At 37.6% G+C, this 24,790-nt stretch overlaps 2 protein-coding genes and 1 long non-coding RNA gene across 6 annotated transcripts in view; 2 read left to right on the top strand and 1 right to left on the bottom strand.

The window, feature by feature from the left end:
- The first annotated feature begins 831 nt into the window (after positions 1-831).
- Positions 832-2,703, top strand: LOC124260381. The gene is made up of 3 exons (XR_006894062.1): positions 832-1,292; positions 1,829-1,894; positions 2,621-2,703. It is a non-coding gene; the product is annotated as an uncharacterized LOC124260381 (long non-coding RNA).
- An 892-nt stretch (positions 2,704-3,595) lies between these two features.
- Positions 3,596-9,209, top strand: LOC124260311. Its single transcript, XM_046694589.1, has 4 exons — positions 3,596-3,727; positions 4,228-4,549; positions 4,995-7,607; positions 9,148-9,209. Exons 1-4 carry the CDS (start codon positions 3,596-3,598, stop codon positions 9,207-9,209), a joined length of 3,129 nt encoding a protein of 1,042 aa, XP_046550545.1.
- Positions 9,210-17,091: 7,882 nt separating this feature from the next.
- The window catches only part of LOC124260278 (ran-binding protein 9-like), a 49,648-nt gene continuing 41,949 nt past the window's right edge, over positions 17,092-24,790 (bottom strand). The window contains exons 10-15 of one of the 4 annotated variants that reach the window (XM_046694542.1): positions 24,552-24,703; positions 22,925-23,036; positions 21,764-22,491; positions 18,026-21,443; positions 17,918-17,941; positions 17,092-17,826 (exon numbers count right to left, since the gene is read on the bottom strand). In XM_046694542.1, coding sequence (XP_046550498.1) covers positions 22,361-22,491; positions 22,925-23,036; positions 24,552-24,703 — 395 coding nt within the window. In that variant the 3' untranslated portion in view covers positions 17,092-17,826; positions 17,918-17,941; positions 18,026-21,443; positions 21,764-22,360. Of the gene's footprint in view, positions 17,827-17,917; positions 21,444-21,763; positions 22,492-22,924; positions 23,037-24,551; positions 24,704-24,790 lie in introns of all 4 variants that reach the window. The other 3 variants (XM_046694540.1, XM_046694541.1, XM_046694539.1) reach the window with 3 other exon arrangements.

Below are 24,790 nucleotides of genomic sequence, written 5' to 3'. Positions count from 1 at the left end.
GTTCCAGATTCATGGTATATGATTAATGAACTTTTACTCTGAAAAAAGTGTAGCACAACTCCTTTTTATCCATATTCATTTTAATGCATGTACTGTGGACACCTGTTGAAAAGTTAGTAAAAGAACACTGCATCTGGCTCACGACAGTCACCCCAGCGGGCACACAACGTTGAATCAACGTTGAATCAACGTTGAATTTTGGTTGTTTGGTTGATCAACCTTTCATAAACGTTGATTCAACGTTTATCATGCGACCAAAGAAGGTTAGTCCAGATTCGTTTAGTTGTCAACGTTGTTTCAACGTAAAGGAACCAACAAAATGTTATAAAGTCATCAGTTATCCGAATTGCATTACATTTGATATTTTCCCACAAAATTGTATAATTCCCGACAATTTGTTTTCAAGGTGAGGTGAAATTGGGTTTAACGTCGTGCTTGAGACTATTTCGCTCATATGACGACGTGCATGCGTGTGTATGTGTATGTGCGGCTGCTTGTACTAGCCCAGACTTAAGCTGGTTTTATAGTGCTAGCCCAGTGAGATACCATGCCGCAGTGAAGCATGAATACCCCACTCAGACACATTATACTGACTCCGAGTCGACCAGTCCTTGTTGTAGCCATTAATGCTGAGCCGAGCGCCAACAAGTACCATATTTTAACGTCTTTTGGTATGACGCGGTAGGGGATCGAACCTGCGACCTTCCGCTCTCCGGGCGGAATTTGCTTTCAAACACATGCCAGATCGCCTCGTTTGGCCATATCCGGACATGCGCACAATTATCGCGCGCGCAAAGGCAGCTGAACGTTGTCAGTTTACTTTGGGTAGCGACCGCAGTTCCCGGTAGGGGCGCTGGTGTAGCTATTTTTAGAAAATGGCCAGAACTTGGTTCACCGACCCCGTCGCGTTTAAGGCTTAATTACACCTATTTCTTTGACGAATTCCGCGCGGTTTTTTTTACATATGAGAAGTACAAACCTTCGAATTGGCGTATTTCGCACAACTGTATATCCTCGACGAGAAAACGATTAAATATGAGGTAAGTGAAATTTCAGACATCTGCCAAATACCTTAAAATCAACAAAGTCAATAAAATACGGGTAAATACGCTTAATATACATCTAATAGAAGTTAAAAAATATTTTTGTGTATTTTTGTTCAATCATCAAAGTGACGAAAAAAAGGCTTGAAGTTTTCAGTCGGGCAGTTGTTTAGAGTTACCTCCCCTGTTATCTGACGTCACAAATTCCCAGGCACTTCCAAAGATCGATTCCGCAGAGGGTAAAAAAAGGTATTTTTAATCAAAATCATCATTATGAAACCTTATATTCTCGTTGATATCGCCATCTATCTATTTTCTGATACTTTAAGCATCATATTAAAGCATCCAAATTTGAAGAAAATGCGGAAATTGTATATTAAGAGAGTTTAAAAGTTTTTGCTTGTTAGTAACTAATTATCATAATTTATGCTGCTTTTGCAAAAATGAAAACACTTTTCTGCTTCTTAAAAAGGCTTTAAATGAGAACAGAATGTGATTGAGCAAGTAATTTAACCTGTCAGGAACTTACCATCTGTATGGAAATAGAGTATAATTATTTTAGAATATTGTATGTATTTAAATAATATTTAGTAGTAACTAATTATCATAATTATGTTGCATTTGCAAACCTTAAAACACTTTTATGCTTCTTAAGCAGGCTTTAAATGAGAACAGAAAGTGATGAGTAAGTAGTTTAGCCTGAGAAACATACTGTCTACATGGAAATATAGTATAATTATTTAGAATATTGTATGTATTTCAATGTAAGTTTGAAAATGTTTCAGATACCATGATGCTGTAAGCAAAAGTTTCATTGTGATTGCCAGTGGTTGGACTAAATGGAATTGGGGGTGTGTATTTTTACTTTGTAGACATAGATCATCAATTGTTTAACATTCTACATAACAGTTATATGTAAATGTAATGTAATAGGTGAATGTTCCTGTGGGTGCAAAAGTTATTGTTAATTCTTGTGATTAGGAAATGTTCAAATGAGCAATATTGAAATAGATATCGTTTCAAGCTGTCTATTATCTTCTGATTGATGTAGCTTGACAATAATATGGATTCACTAGATGTCAATCAGCCAGCCAACTTCAATCTCAAGTGCCCAGCATTAAGTTTTTCAGCATCAAGTTGCAGGATTGTTAAACCTCCTTTTAAATGCAAAGATCAAGTACAGGTGAAATGTCAAACATCATTCATATGCAATTTCAGAAGTCACCTCATTAACAAATGTAGGAATGTAGATATAAGATGGTCTACTTCAGTGACAATGTTGAATATTTTTCAGAATCCCTCAACATATAAACTGTTTAACAGTTCACAGTTTTCATCGCCTTTCACCACCCAAGTTATGGTCTGAGGGGAGGGTAGGTATGTTATGAATTTAAGCAGTTGACATTTACATCTATTCTTTATAGCATTAAGTTTATCCTCAGTTTAAATGCAAAGATCAAGTACAGGTGAAATGTCAAACATCATTCATATGCAATTTCAGAAGTCACCTCATTAACAAATGTAGGATTGTAGATATAAGATGGTATACTTCAGTGCCAATGTTGAATATTTTTCAGATTCCCTCAACATATTAACTGTTTAACAGTTCACAGATTTCATCGCCTTTCACCACCCAAGTTATGGTCTGAAGGGAGGGTAGGTATGTTATGAATTTAAGCAGTTGACATTTACATCTATTCTTTATAGCATTAAGTTTATCCTCAGTTTAAATGCAAAGATCAAGTACAGGTGAAATGTCAAACATCATTCATATGCAATTTCAGAAGTCACCTCATTATCAAATGTAGGATTGTAGATATAAGATGGTATACTTCAGTGACAATGTTGAATATTTTTCAGATTCCCTCAACATATAAACTGTTTAACAGTTCACAGTTTTCATCGCCTTTCACCACCCAAGTTATGGTCTGAGGGGAGGGTAGGTATGTTATGAATTTAAGCAGTTGACATTTACATCTATTCTTTATAGCATTAAGTTTATCCTCAGTTTAAATGCAAAGATCAAGTACAGGTGAAATGTCAAACATCATTCATATGCAATTTCAGAAGTCACCTCATTATCAAATGTAGGATTGTAGATATAAGATGGTATACTTCAGTGACAATGTTGAATATTTTTCAGATTCCCTCAACATATAACTGTTTAACAGTTCACAGTTTTCATCGCCTTTCACCACCCAAGTTATGGTCTGAGGGGAGGGTAGGTATGTTATGAATTTAAGCAGTTGACATTTACATCTATTCTTTATAGCATTAAGTTTATCCTCAGTTTAAATGCAAAGATCAAGTACAGGTGAAATGTCAAACATCATTCATATGCAATTTCAGAAGTCACCTCATTAACAAATGTAGGAATGTAGATATAAGATGGTCTACTTCAGTGACAATGTTGAATATTTTTCAGATTCCCTCAACATATGAAATGTAAAAAATTATTCTTAGAAAATTTCAAGTTACCTCTTTCTATGAATTTATGTAAAACACCCAAGAATTGTTATCACCAATATAACATGCATATGTATATTGCAGATATGGATTCCAGTTCAGAATCGGACAGCATTATTATGCCAAGTAGAAGCCGTGCAAAGAGACGCAAAAGGCAACAGCAGGCACAAGTGGCAGAAAAGAAAAAACAGACTCGAGAGGCTCCAGGAGGTGAAAAGGTGATCATGTAGTTTAAAATGTAACTATGGTATTGTAATCCATACCAAAATGTTAAAGGTTAATGAGAATAACACTATCCTGCTTATGTAGACAGACTTATCATCCGGTTTGATGTCATGAGAGTGTGCCTTTAATATCAGAACAACCTCAGACTATCATGCTTTAACATGTAGTTGTCTTACATTTTCTGAAAGCAGCTACTATTATAACGGAGCTCTGGTTTGACGTATTTTGCATGAATAATACTAGCACCCTCTCGTAACATTATACCCTGTCTTATGAAATTCCATCTCTTTGCTTCATAGACTCTTGAGTAGAATGTCTCCTGTGACATGAACTGTTGCTTGTATGTATGCTTACAATTTTGTATAGAGTGTCATTTGTCACAAGGATATATTATAACACTGCAACCACTTTATATATCATTTTATCTAATATCACAAAAGCAAGTGAGATTGTTTTAGATTTTGTAACTCAACTAACCAGATATCTATTACAGGATTTACTAATTGAATCACAGGGGGATTCTGAATATGGTCAGTTTGTACCAGGAGATGACAGTCCAGAAAGACCCACTTTAGAGTCATTTCAGTTCCCAAAACGTGAAATCAGACCAAGGATGGAATCCTTAGATTTCTCTGAAGTACCTGTGCCCAAGACAAGGGCACCCTCTCCATGTCTTCCAAGTCAGCTCGTCTTCAGTCAAAGCCAGGAAGAACCAGGTCCAAGCAGGACAACCAGGCAGACTTCTGTACCTCTCACATCATCCAAGGGTACCCAGACCCTGATTACAGGAGATATCACAGGAACTGTTTTCACAGGTGATCTTGTCAGTAACTGAAGAGAACATGGAGGAACTGTATTTAAGTAAACATTCAATTACAACTGACACTGTTAAAAACAGTCGTATAGATAGGACTATTGTTGTGACGAATGGCTTAATACTAGGCCTTTCTAAACTGGCAAAATGTTCTAATATAACTTGGTCAGATATTCTGCATTTTCTTGGAAACCCATGTGATCTCAATGCATTTCGCAGCAAAGTACATAGACTGCAGTTACAAAGAAATAAAAAGAGTGGAAAATATTTAAAGATTTTTCTATCACAAGCCTTCAGCCTTCCAACAGTTGCTGGGCAAGGAGCAACAAACCTTGGAATAGTGACTTCATTAAATACAAGACCTCCAGTTAAGACGGAAACTGAAAGTAGGCAGCCTGTAAAGTCCAAAACACTACCTCAAGTTGATACATGTATGCTTTTAAAAGAGAGGAGACAGCTGAAGAGACGTGTCAAACAGTTAAAAGAGAGTGTTACTGTGAAGAAAAGAAGAATTGATTACTGGAAGGAATCCAAATTACAGAAACCAAAAACAACGCCAAAGGCTAAATTACCTGGAAAGAAGGAAAAGGAAACCAAGGAACAACAGAAAATATATGAATTGCAACAAAAATTGAAAGAAAAGCTTATCCATGAACAGGCTCTTAAAGATTCTTGTTCAACTGTTACTAACCTCACTAAACAACTGAAGGAGAAAGATGAGACTGTAAAAGAGTACAAAAACAAGCAAGAGATGCTTGAAAGAAATTTAGAGTATGTAGAAACTTTGCTGAAAGATGACCAGAGCTCAAGTTTGTCCTTATATGACCAGCAGAATAAGAGCTACAAAACTGAAGCAGAGTTGTGTGTTTATGGACTACTCAGTCTCAATGTAGCTTCAGAGAAAGTCCCAAAGGTCATAAAGGAAGTGGCAGAATTATGTGGCAAAACATCAATAGACCGACTACCAAGTGAAGCTACTGTTCGAGAGATGAACAAAAGGAAACTTTCAATTTCACATATTCAGGCAGCTGAGCAGCTTGCTTCTAGAGACAATTTATGCTTGCAAAGTGATGAAACTCCAGACAGGGGTACCACTGTTGAGGGCTTCCATGTGAGTGATGAGTGTGGAAACACATATGTTCTTGGATTGCGGGAAATGGCCAACAAATCATCTGCATCCACATTAGATACACTGAAAGAGATTCTTTCAGATATATCCTTGGTTGAGGAAACCACTGAGTCTGGCACAGAAGCAGGAAAGAAAATTCTATCAAAGATAACGTCCACAATGTCGGATCAAGCTGCCACTCAGAAGTGCTTCAACGACCTTTTAGAAGGATATAGAAAAGAAATAATGCCAGAATTAGTGGAAACATGGGAGGAAATGTCAAATGAAGAAAAATCAAATTGTTCTAAAATCAACAACTTTTTTTGCGGACTCCACCTGTTAATCAACTTTGCAGAAGTCACCAATCAGGTCTTGAAGAAATATGAAACAGCATGTGAAGAACTGTCAACAGGTGTAAATAAGACAAAACCAGGAGAAAGTGGTGCTGTAAAGTTCATCAGGACCTCATGCAAAGCACTTGCAAGAAGGGGGGATGCCAAGAGTGGGGCATACAGCCTATTCCGGGACTACATTTTTGACAAGCTTGGTGAAAATCTTCATTTAGAACCCTTCCATGGAAACCGATTTAATGTGCTGTTCCAGAATGCAGGAAACATATATTTCTATAGAGATGAAATCAAGGATTTCTTGGAAAACACAATCAAGGACCGAAATCGTCTTCTTCAGTCAGTTCTGGATGATGTCAAGGTGGCAGAGAACATTGCAGCAGCCAAAGCTCTTGGACTGATTGAGAAGTTTATTACTTCTCCTCTCTGGAGGATCATCGAGTCCAAATGCCATATCTTGGACATGAATGAGCACTACCTGAATCTCCTAAGATTCTTAGAAGCAGCAGCCAAGGATGCCATTCCATTTCTTCAAGGAAAACACATGCCATTCCCTGAGTATGCTTGCATGGAGAAAGATAGAGATGAATTGGAGGAAGGTGCAAGCACTTGCAGAACAAAAAGAAAGCAGAAATGGGGAGATGCAGTATTGAAATCTCTAATGGAAGAAAGTAGATACGATGACAAGGTCACAGACATCCTACAAATGACCTTCGCAGCCTGGGCTATTTACTTGCAGAGGGCAGTAGAAGCTCACCTGCCAGGTGGAGAATATGACCAGGCAGCTGAACAGATCCGTGAACAGACAAAGGCTGTTCCAAAGCATAACAAATTCTCAGAAGCAGTCTTTGGCATTCTCCACAACCTGACCACCACACGTCCCAATGCCTCAGTCCTGGCTAACGAGGCATACATCGTCTTTTCCCTCAACAGAACATTAGATTGGATAAGTGGAAAAACACAAGAGGAGAGAAAGAAATTAGTCAGAAGGGCTAGGAAGCTGAGTAAAAGAATGCAGCAGAGGTTCAAGTTGAGGAAGGATGTCATTAAACAAAAAAGAGCAGAAGCCCTAAATAAGACAAGAGAATTGATTGCCAGAAATAGACAAAGAGAGTTGGAGGAAAAGGAGCGGTTGACAAATGACATAGTATTTTATGGTCTTTGGCAAACAGAAGAGGAAGTCCACAAAAATGCGAAGTCGTTCAAACACAAAAAAGATTGGCAAAAGGCTTTTGCATCACAGCTGAAATTTCGGAAGTCGGTTCTGCAGCAGTACCATGAGGATAAGACTGTGTTTCAGCTTTCAAAAGGAAAAAAGGACTTCACTTTGGAACAGCTAGTGATGAATCTAATTACATTAATAGGGTCCACTTTCTCCACAAGAAGAGAAGCTGATGTAATAAGAAAAGGAAGTCCCTTGTTGGTTGGAAAGAAAGTGCTTCATGCCTTTGAAGAAGATGGAGAACAAGTGACATACAGGGGACGAGTAATAGACACAGTCAAGGGTTTCCCAGAATGGTACAACATCATCTATGACAATGATGAAGTGGTGTACACGTACAAGCTCCAGGATGACTTTGAGAAAGGGGATTTGAAACTTGTTGGTGAGCCTCAAGTTGGAATGCACCCCTCAACGTTGGAATTGGAATGTTACATGAACTTTTACACTTTGATTTGCATCATCTACATGTGATTAATTAACATGAATCCAATCAAAACCAATCAACATATTTCTGTAGCATGCATTTAAAGGAAGACCATGCTGTATGAAATTATGTGTCCATAAAACAAACATACAGGTTGTTTCATTCCACTTTCTTGAACCTGATCCTGGTCTCTGATGATATAAAATGTTGAATATTTACAAATGCATGCAGGTAGTCCACTACTACAGCTATACTGAAAATGGACTGAGCAGCATAGTCTCTCTTTAATGCCACTATTTCTCTGTGTGATTTGAGGAGACCATTTCCTTTAAAAACATCACAAAATGTTCTGTGAAATATGTAAGAAAATTCTGTACCTGAGAAATATTGGCAAACATACTGTGCACAATTTTGCATGGGTGTAAATAGGGTTGATTACTAACCAGTTTCTCACTAACAATTCAGTTTGTAGAATAGATTAACAGTTTTTTTCATTTGTTGTATTGTTGGTAAGTTTTGTGTCGGATACTTCCAATATCATAAATGGTTATCTTCCATTTCAGTTCTACACTGCATACATTTGAAGTGTAATTGTCATCCATATGAATGATGTTGTATTAATAAAAACAGATTCACAATATATTTTTCATATCAAATTTAGTTAATATTGAGTACAATGTTCTGTAAACTTTACAACGTCATTTTTGAAGTGTAATTGTCATCCATATGAATGATGTTGTATTAATAAAAACAGATTCACAATATATTTTTCATATCAAATTTAGTTAATATTGAGTACAATGTTCTGTAAACTTTACAACGTCATTTTAATGACAAAGTGTTGTATTCTACTTGTAACTAATAGTATTCTACTATTTCAACAGTTGAAACCTCATCCAGTCCTGATGCCGAATAGATGAATACGAAGACAGTCTGCCCAGGTATTACTTTCATCATTTATTAGGACATTATGTTCCTCTTGAAATAATTTGATTTTAATGAAATAATATATCCTGATTTATGGACATGTGGATGTAACTAATGTTTCATTGAAATATTTCTACTATAGAGCTGCAAAGACTTTTCTACTGTCCATCCATATTGTTTTTTTCCCATATTTTTTTCCTCCAGATGATAACAAAAAATGTGATGTGGAGACCAACCATGGAAACAACAATGGAATATTCATGGTAATTGTAGTTCTGACATCCATGCAGGCTTCTTCCTAGTTTGGCCTACACTGTAATATAACTGACCTACCATTGCTTAAGAAAATGTTTACTCACTCTGAACATCAAAAGAATTTTATACACATTTTATGTTGAAATTCAACTATCACTGTCGTTATTATTGGTGTTATGTTTTTAATGTAGATTTGACTTTAATTTTGAATTGGATAAACCTTGAAGGCTCCTATTGTAATGAAAAAGTAAAGATCTTCTGTGGTAGATTCATTTTACAAGTTGATGAGTCAAGCATAATAATTTTCTTCTTCCAGATGATCCCGACATTCACATCTCGCCATGTGCTGCTGACTGGACACCAACAGGAATACTTTGAATGTATGTCTTAAAAAAATGTATGAAAACCAAAGTTTTAAATGGAATCCAAGCTGTCGTTCCACCCTCATTTCTCTGACATACCATGATACACATGACCTGCTGTGGCAAAACAAACTTCTGAGATTATAAATTATGTCTGAAATAGTAATGAAGAAATTCAGTTCATTGTTTTATGGTTGTTCTTCCTCTATATTTCAGGTATGCTCCTGTTTCCAATAATGGCAGTCTGAAACAGAAGACAAAGATTAAGCTGAAAACTGATAGTGTTCTGTTGTTAAACATGTGTTTTGCTTCTTTAAAACCTTGTTGATGTACAAGGGTAAATGTGATGTAAAATGTATAGTTTGTAGCTTTGTTGATATTTGGGAGTCTGCTAGTCACTGACACTTCAGCCTCTCAATCATGGAAGTGATAGTTGATGCTGATATTAAGTTGTGTTTTGATTCTTTAAAACCTTGTTGATGTACAGAGGTAAATGTGATGTAAAATGTATAGTTTGTAGCTTTGTTGATATTTGGGAGTCTGCTAGTCACTGACACTTCAGCCTCTAAATCATGGAAGTGATAATTGATGCTGATATTAAGTTGTGTTTTGATTCTTTAAAACCTTGTTGATGTACAAGGGTAAATGTGATGTAAAATGTATAGTTTGTAGCTTTGTTGATATTTGGGAGTCTGCTAGTCACTGACACTTCAGCCTCTAAATCATGGAAGTGATAATTGATGCTGATATTAAGTTGTGTTTTGATTCTTTAAAACCTTGTTGATGTACAGAGGTAAATGTGATGTAAAATGTATAGTTTGTAGCTTTGTTGATATTTGGGAGTCTGCTAGTCACTGACACTTCAGCCTCTAAATCATGGAAGTGATAATTGATGCTGATATTAAGTTGTGTTTTGATTCTTTAAAACCTTGTTGATGTACAAGGGTAAATGTGATGTAAAATGTATAGTTTGTAGCTTTGTTGATATTTGGGAGTCTGCTAGTCACTGACACTTCAGCCTCTAAATCATGGAAGTGATAATTGATGCTGATATTAAGTTGTGTTTTGATTCTTTAAAACCTTGTTGATGTACAGAGGTAAATGTGATGTAAAATGTATAGTTTGTAGCTTTGTTGATATTTGGGAGTCTGCTAGTCACTGACACTTCAGCCTCTAAATCATGGAAGTGATAATTGATGCTGATATTAAGTTGTATGTTTTGCTTTTACAAAACCTCATTGATTTACAGAGACTAACCTGATGAAAAACCTATAGTTAGTAGAGCTTTGTTGATTTTTGTTTGGATTCTGCTACTCACTAAAACTTCAGCCTCAAAACCAAGAAATTAAGTGATGATTGATGCTGATGTTAAGTTGTATGTTTTGATTTTTTATAACCACATTGATGTACAGAGATATATGTGATGAAAAATCTATAGTTTGTAGTTTTGTTGAGAGCTTTACAGACTCCTGTCTGAGAGTAGCTGAGAAAGTTGTGAAAATACTAAGAGAGGATATGTTTCTATTCTTGGCTTATTAGTGCTACTAATAAACATTTTTCCTCTTTGTTATTGTTATGATGGCTATGGATACAACTCACATAGTCTTCTTTGTCATATAAGTGTTTTCCAGTCTGGATATATGTCATTAAATTATATTTATTTACAAGTTTTGTGTGTTGTTGTGTTTCTCGGGAGCCCCACCTTACTGCAAAGAGTTGCTTGAAGTCATAGTAATTATTGATGTAATGATTTCATAATTTCAGGAATATATAAATGATACTTGTACATAAACCCTATAAAGTCATTACATACATACATTGAATATTTTTATTTCCACATGAATGGACGTAAATGACTTGCGAAATCTCAATTTGGCTCGGTTTTTGTGACATATATAAAGGGCTCCTACAACATTATTATGATATTCTTTGACATATAGTCTTCAATTCTGCCGTCAGAACAGTAATTGGGACTAGAATGCATAAAAAAAATAATTTTAAAAGCATTAAGAAAAATCAGCCTCATGCGGTGCCTAACTTTTATTTATTTACAAAATGTGTAACTTCACTAATGATTCTTTGATAGGACAATTAACAAAACTGCACTCACAGACTTTCATTCTTACACTTGTTTGGAAGGGATGTGATGATTCATGTCTCTTAAAGGTTAAAATGTTACATACAAAAGAAGTAATTTAGTAAGGGACATTTAATTATGAAATAAGATATAATTTTAATGGAATTTGCAGAAATCTCATCTTGAAGACTGGGTGGCATCAATTTTGTGGATCACATAAAAGGAGCAATGCTAAGGTAACAAGTTTTAACATTTCACTTGTTTCCAGTATATCCACCACAAAGGTTGATCATGTAAGAGAATAATTTGACAATGATTTCTCCCCGGAGATGTTTAGTTTAATGAGCACTCCCTTGCTTGGCTACTTCATATTGTTTTCACCCATAAAAGAGCTGGATCTTGAAAGCACTTGAGAGGACAGAAGTCATAAATTTATAGAGATATATAGATGTTTATTGCTGGGAGACACACTCTTCAGGTATTTGGTCAGCTGTAGAATTTGAATATGATGTTTCTTTATTATTGTCAAAGTGTAGGTTTTCATTATTTTGCATTTAAATGTGTGTGCAGTGAAACATACTGAGATTTGGAAGAGTCCATTATTTAGAGTACAGGTATTGTTAGATATCTGCATTTTATGTACATGTTCCCTTGTCAAGATCATCTATCGAGTATATTAGAGAGAAGGTGTATATTTGTAGTGTTTTAAGTCAGAGTTACTTTCAGTGTAAGACCTACATTTCAATATGTTTTGGCCACCTGTCACCCCTTTGGTCAAATAGAGTAGGACTTCCATTTCTTGGAATTGAGAGTCAGAGATACACTGTTTCCAAGAATTTTAAGTGTGCCAGCGATGTTTGTTACTTGAGTACATTTAAGTCTCTTTGAGTGTAGATTGGAGTTGTAAGTGATGTTATTCAGTGTCTTATTATTCAGGGTATGATAGATTATTTCTGGCAGTGTAGAGTTTAATCTCATTATTTTATTGTTCCGCGATTCAGAGAAGCATAGTTATGGCGTCGCAGATATTATAGGCACACATAATTCATTATATATGAGAGATTTTCTAAAAGCGTTCCTATAAGAGATTAAGTGTAAACATTTCTGAATTATGAAGAAGTTATTTATCTGAGTTTTATGAGTGTACAAATGACAAAGAGACAGAGTAGATAATAGGGATATATTTATATACTTATGAGAGCTCATTATTGTTTTCAGAACTCCATGATCCATACTTCCTTGTGTTTGGGAATAGATGGTGTTGGAAGACCTCCTACAATAGACTTGTTCTTTGACCTGTGAACCACCACCCATTTTGTTTTCTTATCATTTAATGTAAAATGGCTTTTGTTACAATTTATGACTCCTGTTAGCAAAATTGCTACATCAGTACAACTCCTATTTAATTTGAAATAATCGTTTCCGAGAATGTCTAAAGAAAACTAAATCTGACAGAATAACAACAATCTTCCATTTTTTTCCACAGTAAAGCATCGTCTAGTTCATCCTAATTCATAGTCTAATTGAATAATCAACTTGCAAATGAGGATTTTCTTTGAAAATGTTTAAGAAAACTTCCATTCCTTTAGTTGAAAATATATATTGTTTACATTTTTCGTCACATTTTGTATTGATGCTGTTCATATGTTCACATGGCAAGTTACAGCAGTGAAATGAACCTTTCAAGTGATTGATTAAACAAATACTTGAATCATTTAAGACAATATATCTTCCATATAAAATTATTCATGTATTTAAATATAGAATTTCAGAATGTGTCCTATCTCATGGGAATGAGATGGGATTGCTTCCGAAGCAAATTTCGAGAAAAAGTTAGGAACGTTTCTGAAGTATCCACCTGACCGCCAGACAGGGAGTGGCAGAAAGAGGAGAAGCTGTATGTCAGTTTAATGCTTTATGCAGATGATATTGTGTAATTATCACAACAGAGATCACCTACAGACTATGTCATGTGTGATGTTTTACATTATGCTTTAAACCACGTTTCTCTGTGTGCGTTTGTGTTCATAAAGATTTTATAAAAAGTGACTGGTTTTATGTGCTGTCTTCAGGTATAGTTCCTGTTCATCTTGGATCCCTTTCATGGTGAAAGTAATTGCATTGTGTTTATTCAGGGGTCTGTCTAATAGCTGAAATTCAGACAAAATGTCTTCTTGGGACAATTTCCACCTTTTCAAGATAACAATACAACAGTAAATAGTTTTTCTTAATTTGGAATACTCTTTTCTTCTTACTGGAATGATACGTCCAACTGACAGAAAACTTAAATAAACATTATATTGAATGTGGAATTTTAACCAAGTATTTTATCAGGTAAACATTTTTACTGCAATTTTATGTTTGAACACTGTTTATTGCAGGTAGCTTTTGGGTATTTTAGCTGGATGCATGAGTTTGGTGCTACTTTAGTGTAGTTTAAAGATGAAGTGCGAGTCTATTTACAGGAAAGCGTAATACCTCCCAGACACAACCACGGAACAACCCATTTTCAACGTTAATAATATGTCAAACTTCAACGTTGATTCCACGTCGGATATCTACGTCTAAAAACTTTCATATACAACCACGGAACAACCCATTTTCAACGTTAATAATATGTCAAACTTCATCGTTGATTCCACGTCGGATATCTACGTCTAAAAAACTTTCATATACAACCTATTATTAGGACCAACCTATTCTCAACGTTGAAACAACGTTGATGTGCCTGCCGGGACAGTTGTTTAACTTTAAAGGTCACATGCAACGTAAAACACAACTTTGCAGATTCTGATACCTTTCGGTATGGACTTACCGAAAAAAAGCGTCAAAAATGCAAATTCAACTTATAAAGTTGAAAAATAACGCGATGAAAAAGAACGCGCGAAATCGGAGTTCAAACGTTTCACTAATTTTCCCCAGACTTTTCTGGGGATCACGGTTTCAACAGCTGGCTGGCGCTCATAGCACGTCTTGCGCAGTGAAATAGGTTCGCGCAACTTGGAAGCGGGCTGTCTGGTGAATACTCGGTGAAGGCTTTGGTGTGAGCTAGTTTCATAATGTTTTGTTGATATCTCACAGGCGCGAGCTTTTTGTATGTTATGACAGTAAATAAACTGTTTATATAATTTCATTTGTCTATTTCACCACACGTTCTTCTTACCGAGTCACTTTCTCAGTTCGATACTTAAAGGTCACATGCAACCAAAAAATCAAACATAATTAAAACACAATTATCACTTCTTCATGACATATAATATGCATTGCTGATTATGAAAAAACAAATAAACAAAATTATAAGCGTATAATCGCAAATCAAAAGTGCAATATTTTGTACTTGGGTTTACCTCCCTCGAAACGAAGCAGCCGGGATACCGAACCCAGTCAGAGCGGGTGGGTGTGCACTCAAGTGTAACGGCTGGTTCATTAGCAGATGCCGCCTTCACGGGTCATTGTGTGTGTATATATAGAAAGTTGGGTTTTGTAAATACATGCTCATGTTTTGTGTATAACATTTTGCAATCAACAGACATCATAACATGCCATGTGTACAAGTATCACACCTGCCTGTCTGTGTAATTACATAATGTGACAGAGACCGAACTCGGGCCATGAATCAATGCGTTTTGTTTATGGTGTATAGCCTGATTGGTGTTAAGTTCAAATTGCATGTGGTCAGTGATCGCAGTTGTGTATTGAATATTGTCATCAGCAGACAGGCAGGCAGACACACTGGTGTCAATAAAACAAGACATTGAGTTTTGTCTGTGACAGCAACATATCTATATCACAGTTAGAAATCGTGTCAACTCTAAATAATGACATTGCTTTAATATGCTGGTGTCCAATCTGGTGTGAAATCATGAACCTGACAGGTGACATAAATATAACATATCTCAAGCCAGACAATGCCGACTCGTCATCGGCGACAGCATGGTGGTATTCATCCTTAGGTATGTATTTCATCTTACTACCCTGTATAAATTATTTCATGTACATTAAAATTTCTGTTGTTCCATTAATATGACTGTATAATACACATCTGTAATCTTCAATCTTTGGGGAAATAAAGAATATCTATCTATCTTATGCGGTATCCATCCTTACTTATGCAGTATTCATCCTTACTTATGCAGTATTCATCCTTACTTATGCAATATTCGTCCTTACTTATAACTTGGCTGACACGTATCATTGTGTCCATTGAATATCTATGCTGTTGATCACTGAATTGTCTGGTCCAGACTCGATTATTTACAGACCGCCGCCATTTGGCTGGAATATTGCTGAGTGCGGCGTTAAACAACAACTACAACTACAACAACCTTACTTATGATATTGCATTAGCCTGATTAGGAATAATTCTTCCAGCAGAATCATTCCCAGCTATGTACAGGTTAAACTTTAACATCATCCTAGATCAGGGCTATCATCCGACTTCATGAGACCTGTCTATACAATGGAGATGTTGACCAACAATTTGTATTAACAGTAGTAACTAGCGGTGGGGTAGCCCCGGTGGTTGGTTCATCACGCTGTTCAAAGACTGGGGTTCCATTCCGCGTACGGGCACAATGTGTGGATCATATTTCTTGTGTCACCCGCCATGATAGAATATCGGAAAAACTGGCGTAAAGGTTTACTCATTCAGTACTAACTGTAGTGACCTCTACTGACCAGAGGAACAGCGCTCTATTTTACTGGAGTTGTCTACTGGTGTTTTTTTCTTTTCATAGATTTTTAGAAATTGTAATTTACCTGAATTCATGGTAACAACTTTCACTTTGGCTTAGTTCCTGGAAACTGGGAATATCAGTTTTCCAGAGTTCCACGAATTTGAACTACTCCAGAGAATATCTCCAAAGCAAATGGGTTTCTGCAGAACACATATACGATGTACAAAATGTAAACTGGTGGTATTAATTCTTGACAAGATTTAAACTAGTACGCAACATCAGTATTAGGTTGCCTGATTGGTGGAACAATCTACAAAACGTCACATCAGTATGTAGGAACCCCGATACTGATGTGACCCTTAGAAGATTGTTCCACCAAGCAGGAACCCCAATACTGATGTGACCCTTTGTAGATTGTTCCACCAATCAGGCAACATGATACCAACGTGTGACTGTTGCTAATACAACCCTTTGTAGATTTTTTCACCAATAAGACAACACAATATAAACGTATGACAGTTTTGATCTGTACGTTCATAGATTGTTCCCCGCTCAGACAACACAGGGACGTATGAAATGATAGAGACCTAATATTGGAAAAATAGTATGTGTTGGATGAAGAGTCCATATTCAGGAAGTGTTTGTAAGCTTCACATCTCCTGCCAGCTATATATGAAAGAAAGCCAGTCAATGCTGGACCAAAAAATCCAGTAATTGACACTGATGAGCAACAATCTACTACGTTGAGTTTACAGAGATATGCTATGAACCAAACCAACCAGTCTGACCTTGAGTTTACAGAGACATGCTATGAACCAAACCAACCAGTCTGACCTGTATGTGACAATCTCAAGACCCATGAAGATGCTTGTCATTAGAGGCGACTACTGGGATCGGGTGGTCAGGCTTGCTGACTTGGTTGACATGTCATATCCCACTTGTGTAGATTGATGCTCATGCTGTTGATCACTGGATTGTCTGGTGACTTACAGACCTCCACCATATAGCCGGAATACTGCTGAGAGCGGGATTAAACAACAAACCAAACCAATGACAATCTCAAAAGCAAATAGTTTGGGAACATTCCCTGTTCATATTGGAAACTGTTGCTCTGATCTGCACAAAAAGAACCATTACAAGAGACCTCCTGTACAAACTTTGTAATTTATTATCATATATCACACATTCTCACAATAGGCATAATAGTAACCCTCAGTTTATCCATTTCAGAGGTGTAATCAGGATAATAAAATATTGAAACTACATACATTCTCAATGAGTCTAATTAAAATCATTATCACAAATTAATAAATTAAACACTCGTCCATAACAGTCTCTGCTCCATAGGAGTCTTGCAGTGGATGAGAAGGAAGTCATTTGGAGTCCTAGTCATGACTGCGGCAGCGGGATACTCCAACATCGGGATGTTAATCAGGGATGGTTTGATGAATACTGTATTAACAATGACTTCTTTGTGTCAAGGTCTCACATAGGTGGTGTGTTATTGGTCCATAGCTCTGTGTAAACCACATGTGTGACTGAACATGTTTCAGATGAAATCAGCTGTCAAAAATATTGACAAAAGTAATCAACTTCAATTTTTCATCTGAACCAGATCACATCTATATATCTTTAGACCTACATTGAGAAACATGAAAATCACAGAAATATATCTGGCAAATTGTATGTATGCTTGTGACTGCCAGTGAGTCATGGTCACTGACTCTTTCAAACAAAAACCAGTTGCTTTCCTTTTCTGATACATTTAGATATCCGTACCTCAATTCCTAATACCTGACCCCTATACCTGTTAGGTGACCCCATGTATTTACGATACCTGACCAATATTCCCAATTACTGACCCCATATATTTCTGATACCTAACCCGATCATATTTCCAAACGTTACAAACACTTTGAGGAACGGGACCCTGACCTATTCCTGATTGCTGACCTCATATATTTCTGATACCTAACCCAATTGTATTTCCGATACCTGATCTCTATTCCTGATAACTCACCCGATTGTATTTCCGATACCTGACCTCTATTCCTGATAACTCACCTCTATTTCCGATACCTGACCTCTATTCCTGATAACTCACCCGATTGTATTTCTGATACCTGACCTCTATTCCTGATAACTTATCCAATTGTATTTCCGATACCCAACCCCATGTATTCCTGATACCAATATATTTCACTGAAATCTTATATTTAGAGATATTCCAACATTTCATTGAAAACAAAAATGTCTAACAAAGTCACATACCAGAATGAAAAGCTGTAACATAATATGATTAATTAAAGATAACGAAAACCTGAAATGGGATATCTTTAATTCTAATTTAGGAATGTTTATCAACACTTGCAGAGCTCTCAGAATACTTAGGTCGATTCTCGATACTGGAGTTTCTCCCCAAGACTGCAGATTTACTGTTGGTCAGGTACCTCCACAATATGTCTGTTGTTGCAGCGTATGGCTAGCTCTGGTTCAGCTAGACTTGATATTTACTGGACATTACATCAAACAGTGATACTGATTCTCAGTTGCTGTGATTTACACAGGGTTATGGCCTGAGAATTATGAGGCCAATGGTTAATCCATCAACTGTGTCAAGGTCTGATCTAATGGTGCTTCATCAGCAACGCTACACTAGTAGAAGGAAAAAACATTTGGAGAAACAAAACATTTGTCAACAAATCCCTGTACATTCCCATAATATCAACATGTCAGCATATCTCTAGAATCTGTACAATCGATAGACAAAGATCATCCAGCTAATACATAGCAGTAATGTTAATCCAGGTAGTAAACAACAAGAAGGAAGCTCCTGCACTGTCAGTGGTCTAGTCACTGGAGGGGTGGGCTGCTGATACAGGCGAGCTGCTTCTGATGGTGGTGGTCTGCAGACGGGTAGCAGTTACAGACACAGACACACTCTCTGTGTATGTGTGTGTGTGTGTGCGTGCGTGCGTGCGCGCCCGTGCTCATAAGGGTTAGTCACAGAAGGGGTTCTCTGCTGATATAGACGGGCTGCTTCTGATGATGGTGGGCTGCAGATGCATAACAGTTACAATGTGTGTGAGTCTCTACTGATGAGTGAGTGAGTTTAGTTTTACGCCTCTTTTAGCAATATTCCAGCAATATCACGGCGGGGAACACCAGAAATGGGCCTAACACATTGTACCCATGTGGGGAATCGAACCCGGGTCTTCGGCGTGACGAGGGAATGCTTTAACCACTGGGCTACCCCACAGCCCCACTCTCCTGATATGGGTGGGTCACTGACTCTGGGAAGTTGTTGCTGTGGGCTTTACGCTGCTAATGGGGGATGGGGTGGATTGCTGATGAAGTACAGGATTAGTTTATAAGGGTGGGGTGCAGAAAGTGAGGACTGAAGACACTGGCACTACCATTCAATATTCCACTGATCATGCAAATGCAAAATATTGACAGTCTACTCAATGAATTTTTTGAAAATTCAGCTCTTTTGTAATTCAGCACTAAACTGACTCACTTACAGGTACATACTGTGAAGTAAACTCTGAAATACTTCAACTATTCACATTGTATCTATTAGTACAAATCTGATGCAATTTCATGAATAAAACTTTATGCTGGGAGTGCAGCACCCAAAGGACATCCTCTGAGTTTTGAAGCCGGGACATGATGTTACACAACTCAAGGAGAGTCCAGAGTAACTGACATACGTCAACAGTGCAGAAGTTTCCCTCTTTCAAAACACAAACAATTCTGGGGCAGTCAGTTAATGCCACTCATACACATGATTCCACAAGTAACAAACATGTAATAAATATATTCTCAGTGACTATGCATAGCATAGCGTCATGCTCACTACCCAACCTGTCCCTGACATGGAAACTATGTTACACTGTATTGTCTTCAGTTATGTTTTTCAGTCCAGCACTACCTGGTTGAGCAGCAGATTCTGTGTTAGCTCTGTGGTGTAATTCTATGGCTGTGATGAGTCTCCCACATGCCCAAACATTGTGATACTTGGTGCCATGAAGGATACAACTACGTATCCTGAAAACTTGTATCAGTACAATGATCCATGCATTGATAACATGTTATGTTTGATAACTAAAAGATTGTTGATACTGAAAACATTAACAGCATCTAAAGGGGAGCATTTTAAATTAATGAAAATATGTAGGATAGTGCAGTGTGGTGTTGGAGAAGTTAGTAAGGCCTGAAACATCTTTCCCTTTAGTTCAGGCAAATCAACAGATTTGTTTAGCTGTTATCCTCAATCTAGAACCAGGTTTGTTTAACAAAGACAACTTCTATCTAAATGTTAAGGTTCCTTTTCATAATTGCTTTTTACATAAGTATCTTTTCCCCTATACAGCTTTGTGAAGTAAAAGTAAAATACATAAAAACATTTTTCAAAGTGATTCTTTAAAACATATATTTTATGTACCTTTCATGACAGACCAGAAGTATAACAGTAATGGAGGGGAGATGTGGGTAGATCACAAATCATATCTATTACAGTACCATTTTACCAAGGTTTGGACCAGAGCTGAGCTTAAACCTTTTGTGCTTGACACACAATGAAACCAAATGTTGCTTCCACTTTTGTCCATCATCATGTAGCTTGACCATGTTGAAACTTCTTCAGTTTAATTCTTGATCCAGACAAAAGGTATAATTTAAATGCATACACTTTATATAAGATCTAATTATAATGCATGTTTCTTTACAACTTGTATTCTTCAATACCATGTGTGGATACAGTATATCTTGAATATCATCACTCTCGATGGTGTTGGTCAAATGTGTTCTGCTATTAATAATTTTGAAAATATTTTTGTTGACATCACTTCTTTTAGATTAAAATTGTAAAAACTTGAGAGTTTGTGTACAAAGGGCACAGTACTGCTGCTGTCCTTTAGAGGCCAGTGTAACAGATTCTCCTCCTCTGCCTTTGTGTTGCTGCCCGAAGTCTCCAGAGCACAATAAAACTGTAGATTATCACAGGTGTATCAGACACAGGGCTTTGTGTCCGTGAACCTTTCTATCCCAGCCGTCCTTCTGGTAACCTGGCTAAATGCTGCATCTTCTGTAACGCTGAATGCCGCCACCACCACCCAGCTTCCACATCCAACTGGTGCAATCATACAGAACTTCATGTTACAATTACACTGTACAACTGAACTGGGTGTGTTTGCCATCAAGTTGATGATCATCCTAGGTGCACTCATCAGCATCCTCGGTAGTCACGTAGTCATGAGTGTTACTCACATAGCAACCAGAGTCAATCGTGGAGTTGCCGGAGTCACTCACGTAGTCACCGGAGTCACTCACATAGTTACCAGAGTCACTCATGAAGTTGCTAGTCACTGACATAAAGACACGTAATCACCAGTCACTCACGTAATCACCAGTCACTCACATAATCACCAGAGTCACTCATGTAATCACCAGTCACTCATGTAATCACCAGAGTCACTCGTGCAGTTGCTAGTCACTGATATAAAGACACTCACGTGATCACCAGTCACCATGTAATCACCATAGTCACACCAGTCACTCATGTAATCACCAGTCACTCCATCCCTCATGTAATCACCAGAGTCACTCGTGCAGTTGCTAGTCATTGATATAAAGACACTCACGTAATCACCAGTCACTCATGTAATCACCAAAGTCACTCGTGCAGTTGCTAGTCACTGATATAAAGATATGGTCACTTGTCACTCACAATCACCAGTAACTCGTACATGGCAACTCAAGTCGTTGCTCAGTAACCCCCAGTCACTTACATGACAACCAGTGTCGATCTCATACTCACCAGTCACTTACATGGCAACCAAAGTCGATCTCATAGTCCCCAGTCACTTACATGACAACCAGTGTCGATCTCATAATCCCCAGTCACTCACATGGCAACCAAAGTCGATCTCATAATCACTAGTCACTTACATGCAATCATTCACATAATTACCAGAAGTACCCATAGTTGCCATAACAACAAGACTAATGTCATATCCAGTCACTTGCATTAAGTCACATAATCACCAGGTACTCACCAAGTAACTAGAGATACGCACATAGCAACCAGAATCACACAACGCCAGAATCACTCACCTAGCAACCAGAGTCACTCATGTAATCACCAGAGTTGCTCACACAGAGTCATTCACTTAGAATCACCACAGTCACTCCCCTAGCAACCACAGTCACTCACCTAGCAACCAGAGCTACTCACGTAATCACCAGAGTTACACAGAGTCATTCACGTAGAGGCAATCACCTAGCAACCACAGTCACTCACCTAGCAACCAGAGCCACTCACTATGAGTGCTGGGAGGGAGGAAGGCTTCAATGTTTATCAGATCGAGGCCGACCCTGTTGACATATGTGGGTGTGACCCTAACCCTGGCACTAGTGGAGAAAGTCTGATACACTGGCAAAGGCGCAAGCTCCTAGACCCTCTTTGGACATAAGCCTCATACACTGGGTGGCCTGAGCTATGGCTAGTTCTAATGGAGGTTGTTTTGGTAATCCATAGGATTCTGAAATGACAATTTTGAAAATATCAAGCACATGTTCTCACAACAAAGAAATAATGAACACACACCTGTATCTGGCTAATGAACTATGCAATATCTAGCTTTACATCATCTTTCAGTAGTTTGATGTTACCTCTTGGCATTAGACAGAAGAATGTAGAACAAAATCCAAAACGGATATGCATAAGTTAAGAGTAGAGCAAATCTCAGCAAATAGCAAGTGCATGGCAATGATATTTAGACTACATCTATAGGTACGGTTCTTGGGAATAACATTTGAACTTGAGGAAATCTAAAATCAAAACTGTTTTTTTCTAAAAGACATGAAGATTAAACAAATATCTACACCTCTACAGGGCAGCTTGAGGGATTGGCATGATAAGCAATTATTACTAACTGGGCTACCAAGCTGGAGTGGAATCTCCTGTGTACTGACCTAGAATGGCACTGTTGAGGGCAGCACACACAGGTTCCCTCTGCACTGGCTGCAGCTGCACCCCCACAGGACTGCTCCAGGGGTCGGCGTATGCTAACAAGCTGAAGGCATCCTGCAGACAACAACACATGTAGGTCACGTCCTCTATCTGTCCTTTTGTCAAACAGTTTCGGCTTTGCAGAATAGGCACCCACATGAAATAGAGTGATTGACGTGACTTGAACAAAGCTAAACAGTATTTCAGCCTGAATGTCCCCCAATTCTTGAAGATGATAATCACTTTGGTGCAAGGCATGGTGATTAGAACTGTGCTGACAAATCTAGGAACATAATCAATGAACCATCTTGAATTCAAAACCCAAATAAGATTCCTGGCATATCCAAAGAGTGCAATACTGCACAGGACCATCTGGTGCCTTAACAGACTGAGAAACTAATATGTCATTAACAAGAGTAAATAGGATGGAGAACGTTTTAAGTAGTACAAAGCTGATGATCGTCTCTTCCAGTGAGTCAGGTCTGATGCTGCTTTCAACAGTTTTTGTGTTACTATAGGGCACATGAGAGCCAAAAGCAGGGCTCGATTTAAGAGATGTTAACCTACTTGCACCAGGTGCAACCTAAGATAAAAACAAAGTTGCACCAGCCAAATTCCACTTCCTCTGCTTTTATTGCAATATGTAATGAAAGAAATGTGCTATTGAATTATTTAGATGTTTTATTCAGAAGTTTACCCACTCAAAACTTGACTTGCACATGGTGCAAGTTAGACTAATAACTAGGTTGCACTTTATAATATTGGGTTGCACCAGTGCAAGTAACAAAGCACTAAATCGAGCCCTGAAAAGGTAATGCAGATTGCTGATGTAACCACTTTATTCAAACTCTCAAGCACAAGGACCTGTTGCTGCTGACACACTCGTTCCCAATGGACTCAAAATTCATACAGTTTCTTTTACTTAATATCTCATCTGAATAAAATCACCAATCAATCAATCAATCAAAACTTTATTTTCGTACAAAGGCCATCGGCCCATATACATACAGTTTCATACATCTAATACAATTTGCATATATGTATACATACCAATCTGCATACATGTATACAGGTATACCAAGACATTGACCTAAGTCACTAAGATGGTGAAAATGACATAGACATTTTCTGGCTGCTATTTACCCAATTTAAATATAGATACCCCAATAAACCCAAGTTCATTTAATGGATGTGAAAATATTTTGATCATTCAACCTTCCTGACCATTAAGGACAACTTCTGACTGACTGACTGACTAAGTTTGGTTTTACGCCGCTTTTAGCAATATTCCAGCAACATCACAGCGGGGAACACCAGAAATGGGCTTCACACATTGTACCCATGTGGGGATCGAACCCGGGTCTTCGGCATGACGAGTCAACGCTTTAACCACTAGGCTACCCAACCGCCCCTGCAACTTCTGAAATACTGTATGTGTAAATTAGTCATTCTAAAGTAGCCTATGATTATTCAATGATCAAAACATACTTATATTGGCAGTAAAGTGAGAAATCCAATTTTACTGATTCAGCATCACTTCAGCACAGAATTATCATTCTATATCAGACAGCCACTTGCTTCAACACTTACTTGTAATGCTTTTTTGTTTGCATCATTCTTGCCATACTGTCTGCGGAGGTGTATACTCATGGTCTTGAGATCCCGGCCGAACTGAAGCATCTTCTGTACAGCAGCCTGACTGCCTCCACACATCTGTCTGCGACTTGAAGGAGAGTCCACCTCTACAACATCCAGAGTTCCATCACATCAATACACAACTACCTCACATGACTTGAGGGAGAGTCCACCTCTAGAACATCCAGAGTTCC

Source organism: Haliotis rubra, unplaced genomic scaffold (genome assembly GCF_003918875.1).
Source record: "Haliotis rubra isolate DU_JTF1 unplaced genomic scaffold, ASM391887v1 Scf76, whole genome shotgun sequence".
Classification (NCBI taxonomy): Eukaryota; Metazoa; Mollusca; class Gastropoda; order Lepetellida; family Haliotidae; genus Haliotis; species Haliotis rubra.
This window is presented reverse-complemented; position numbering and strand designations above follow the sequence as displayed.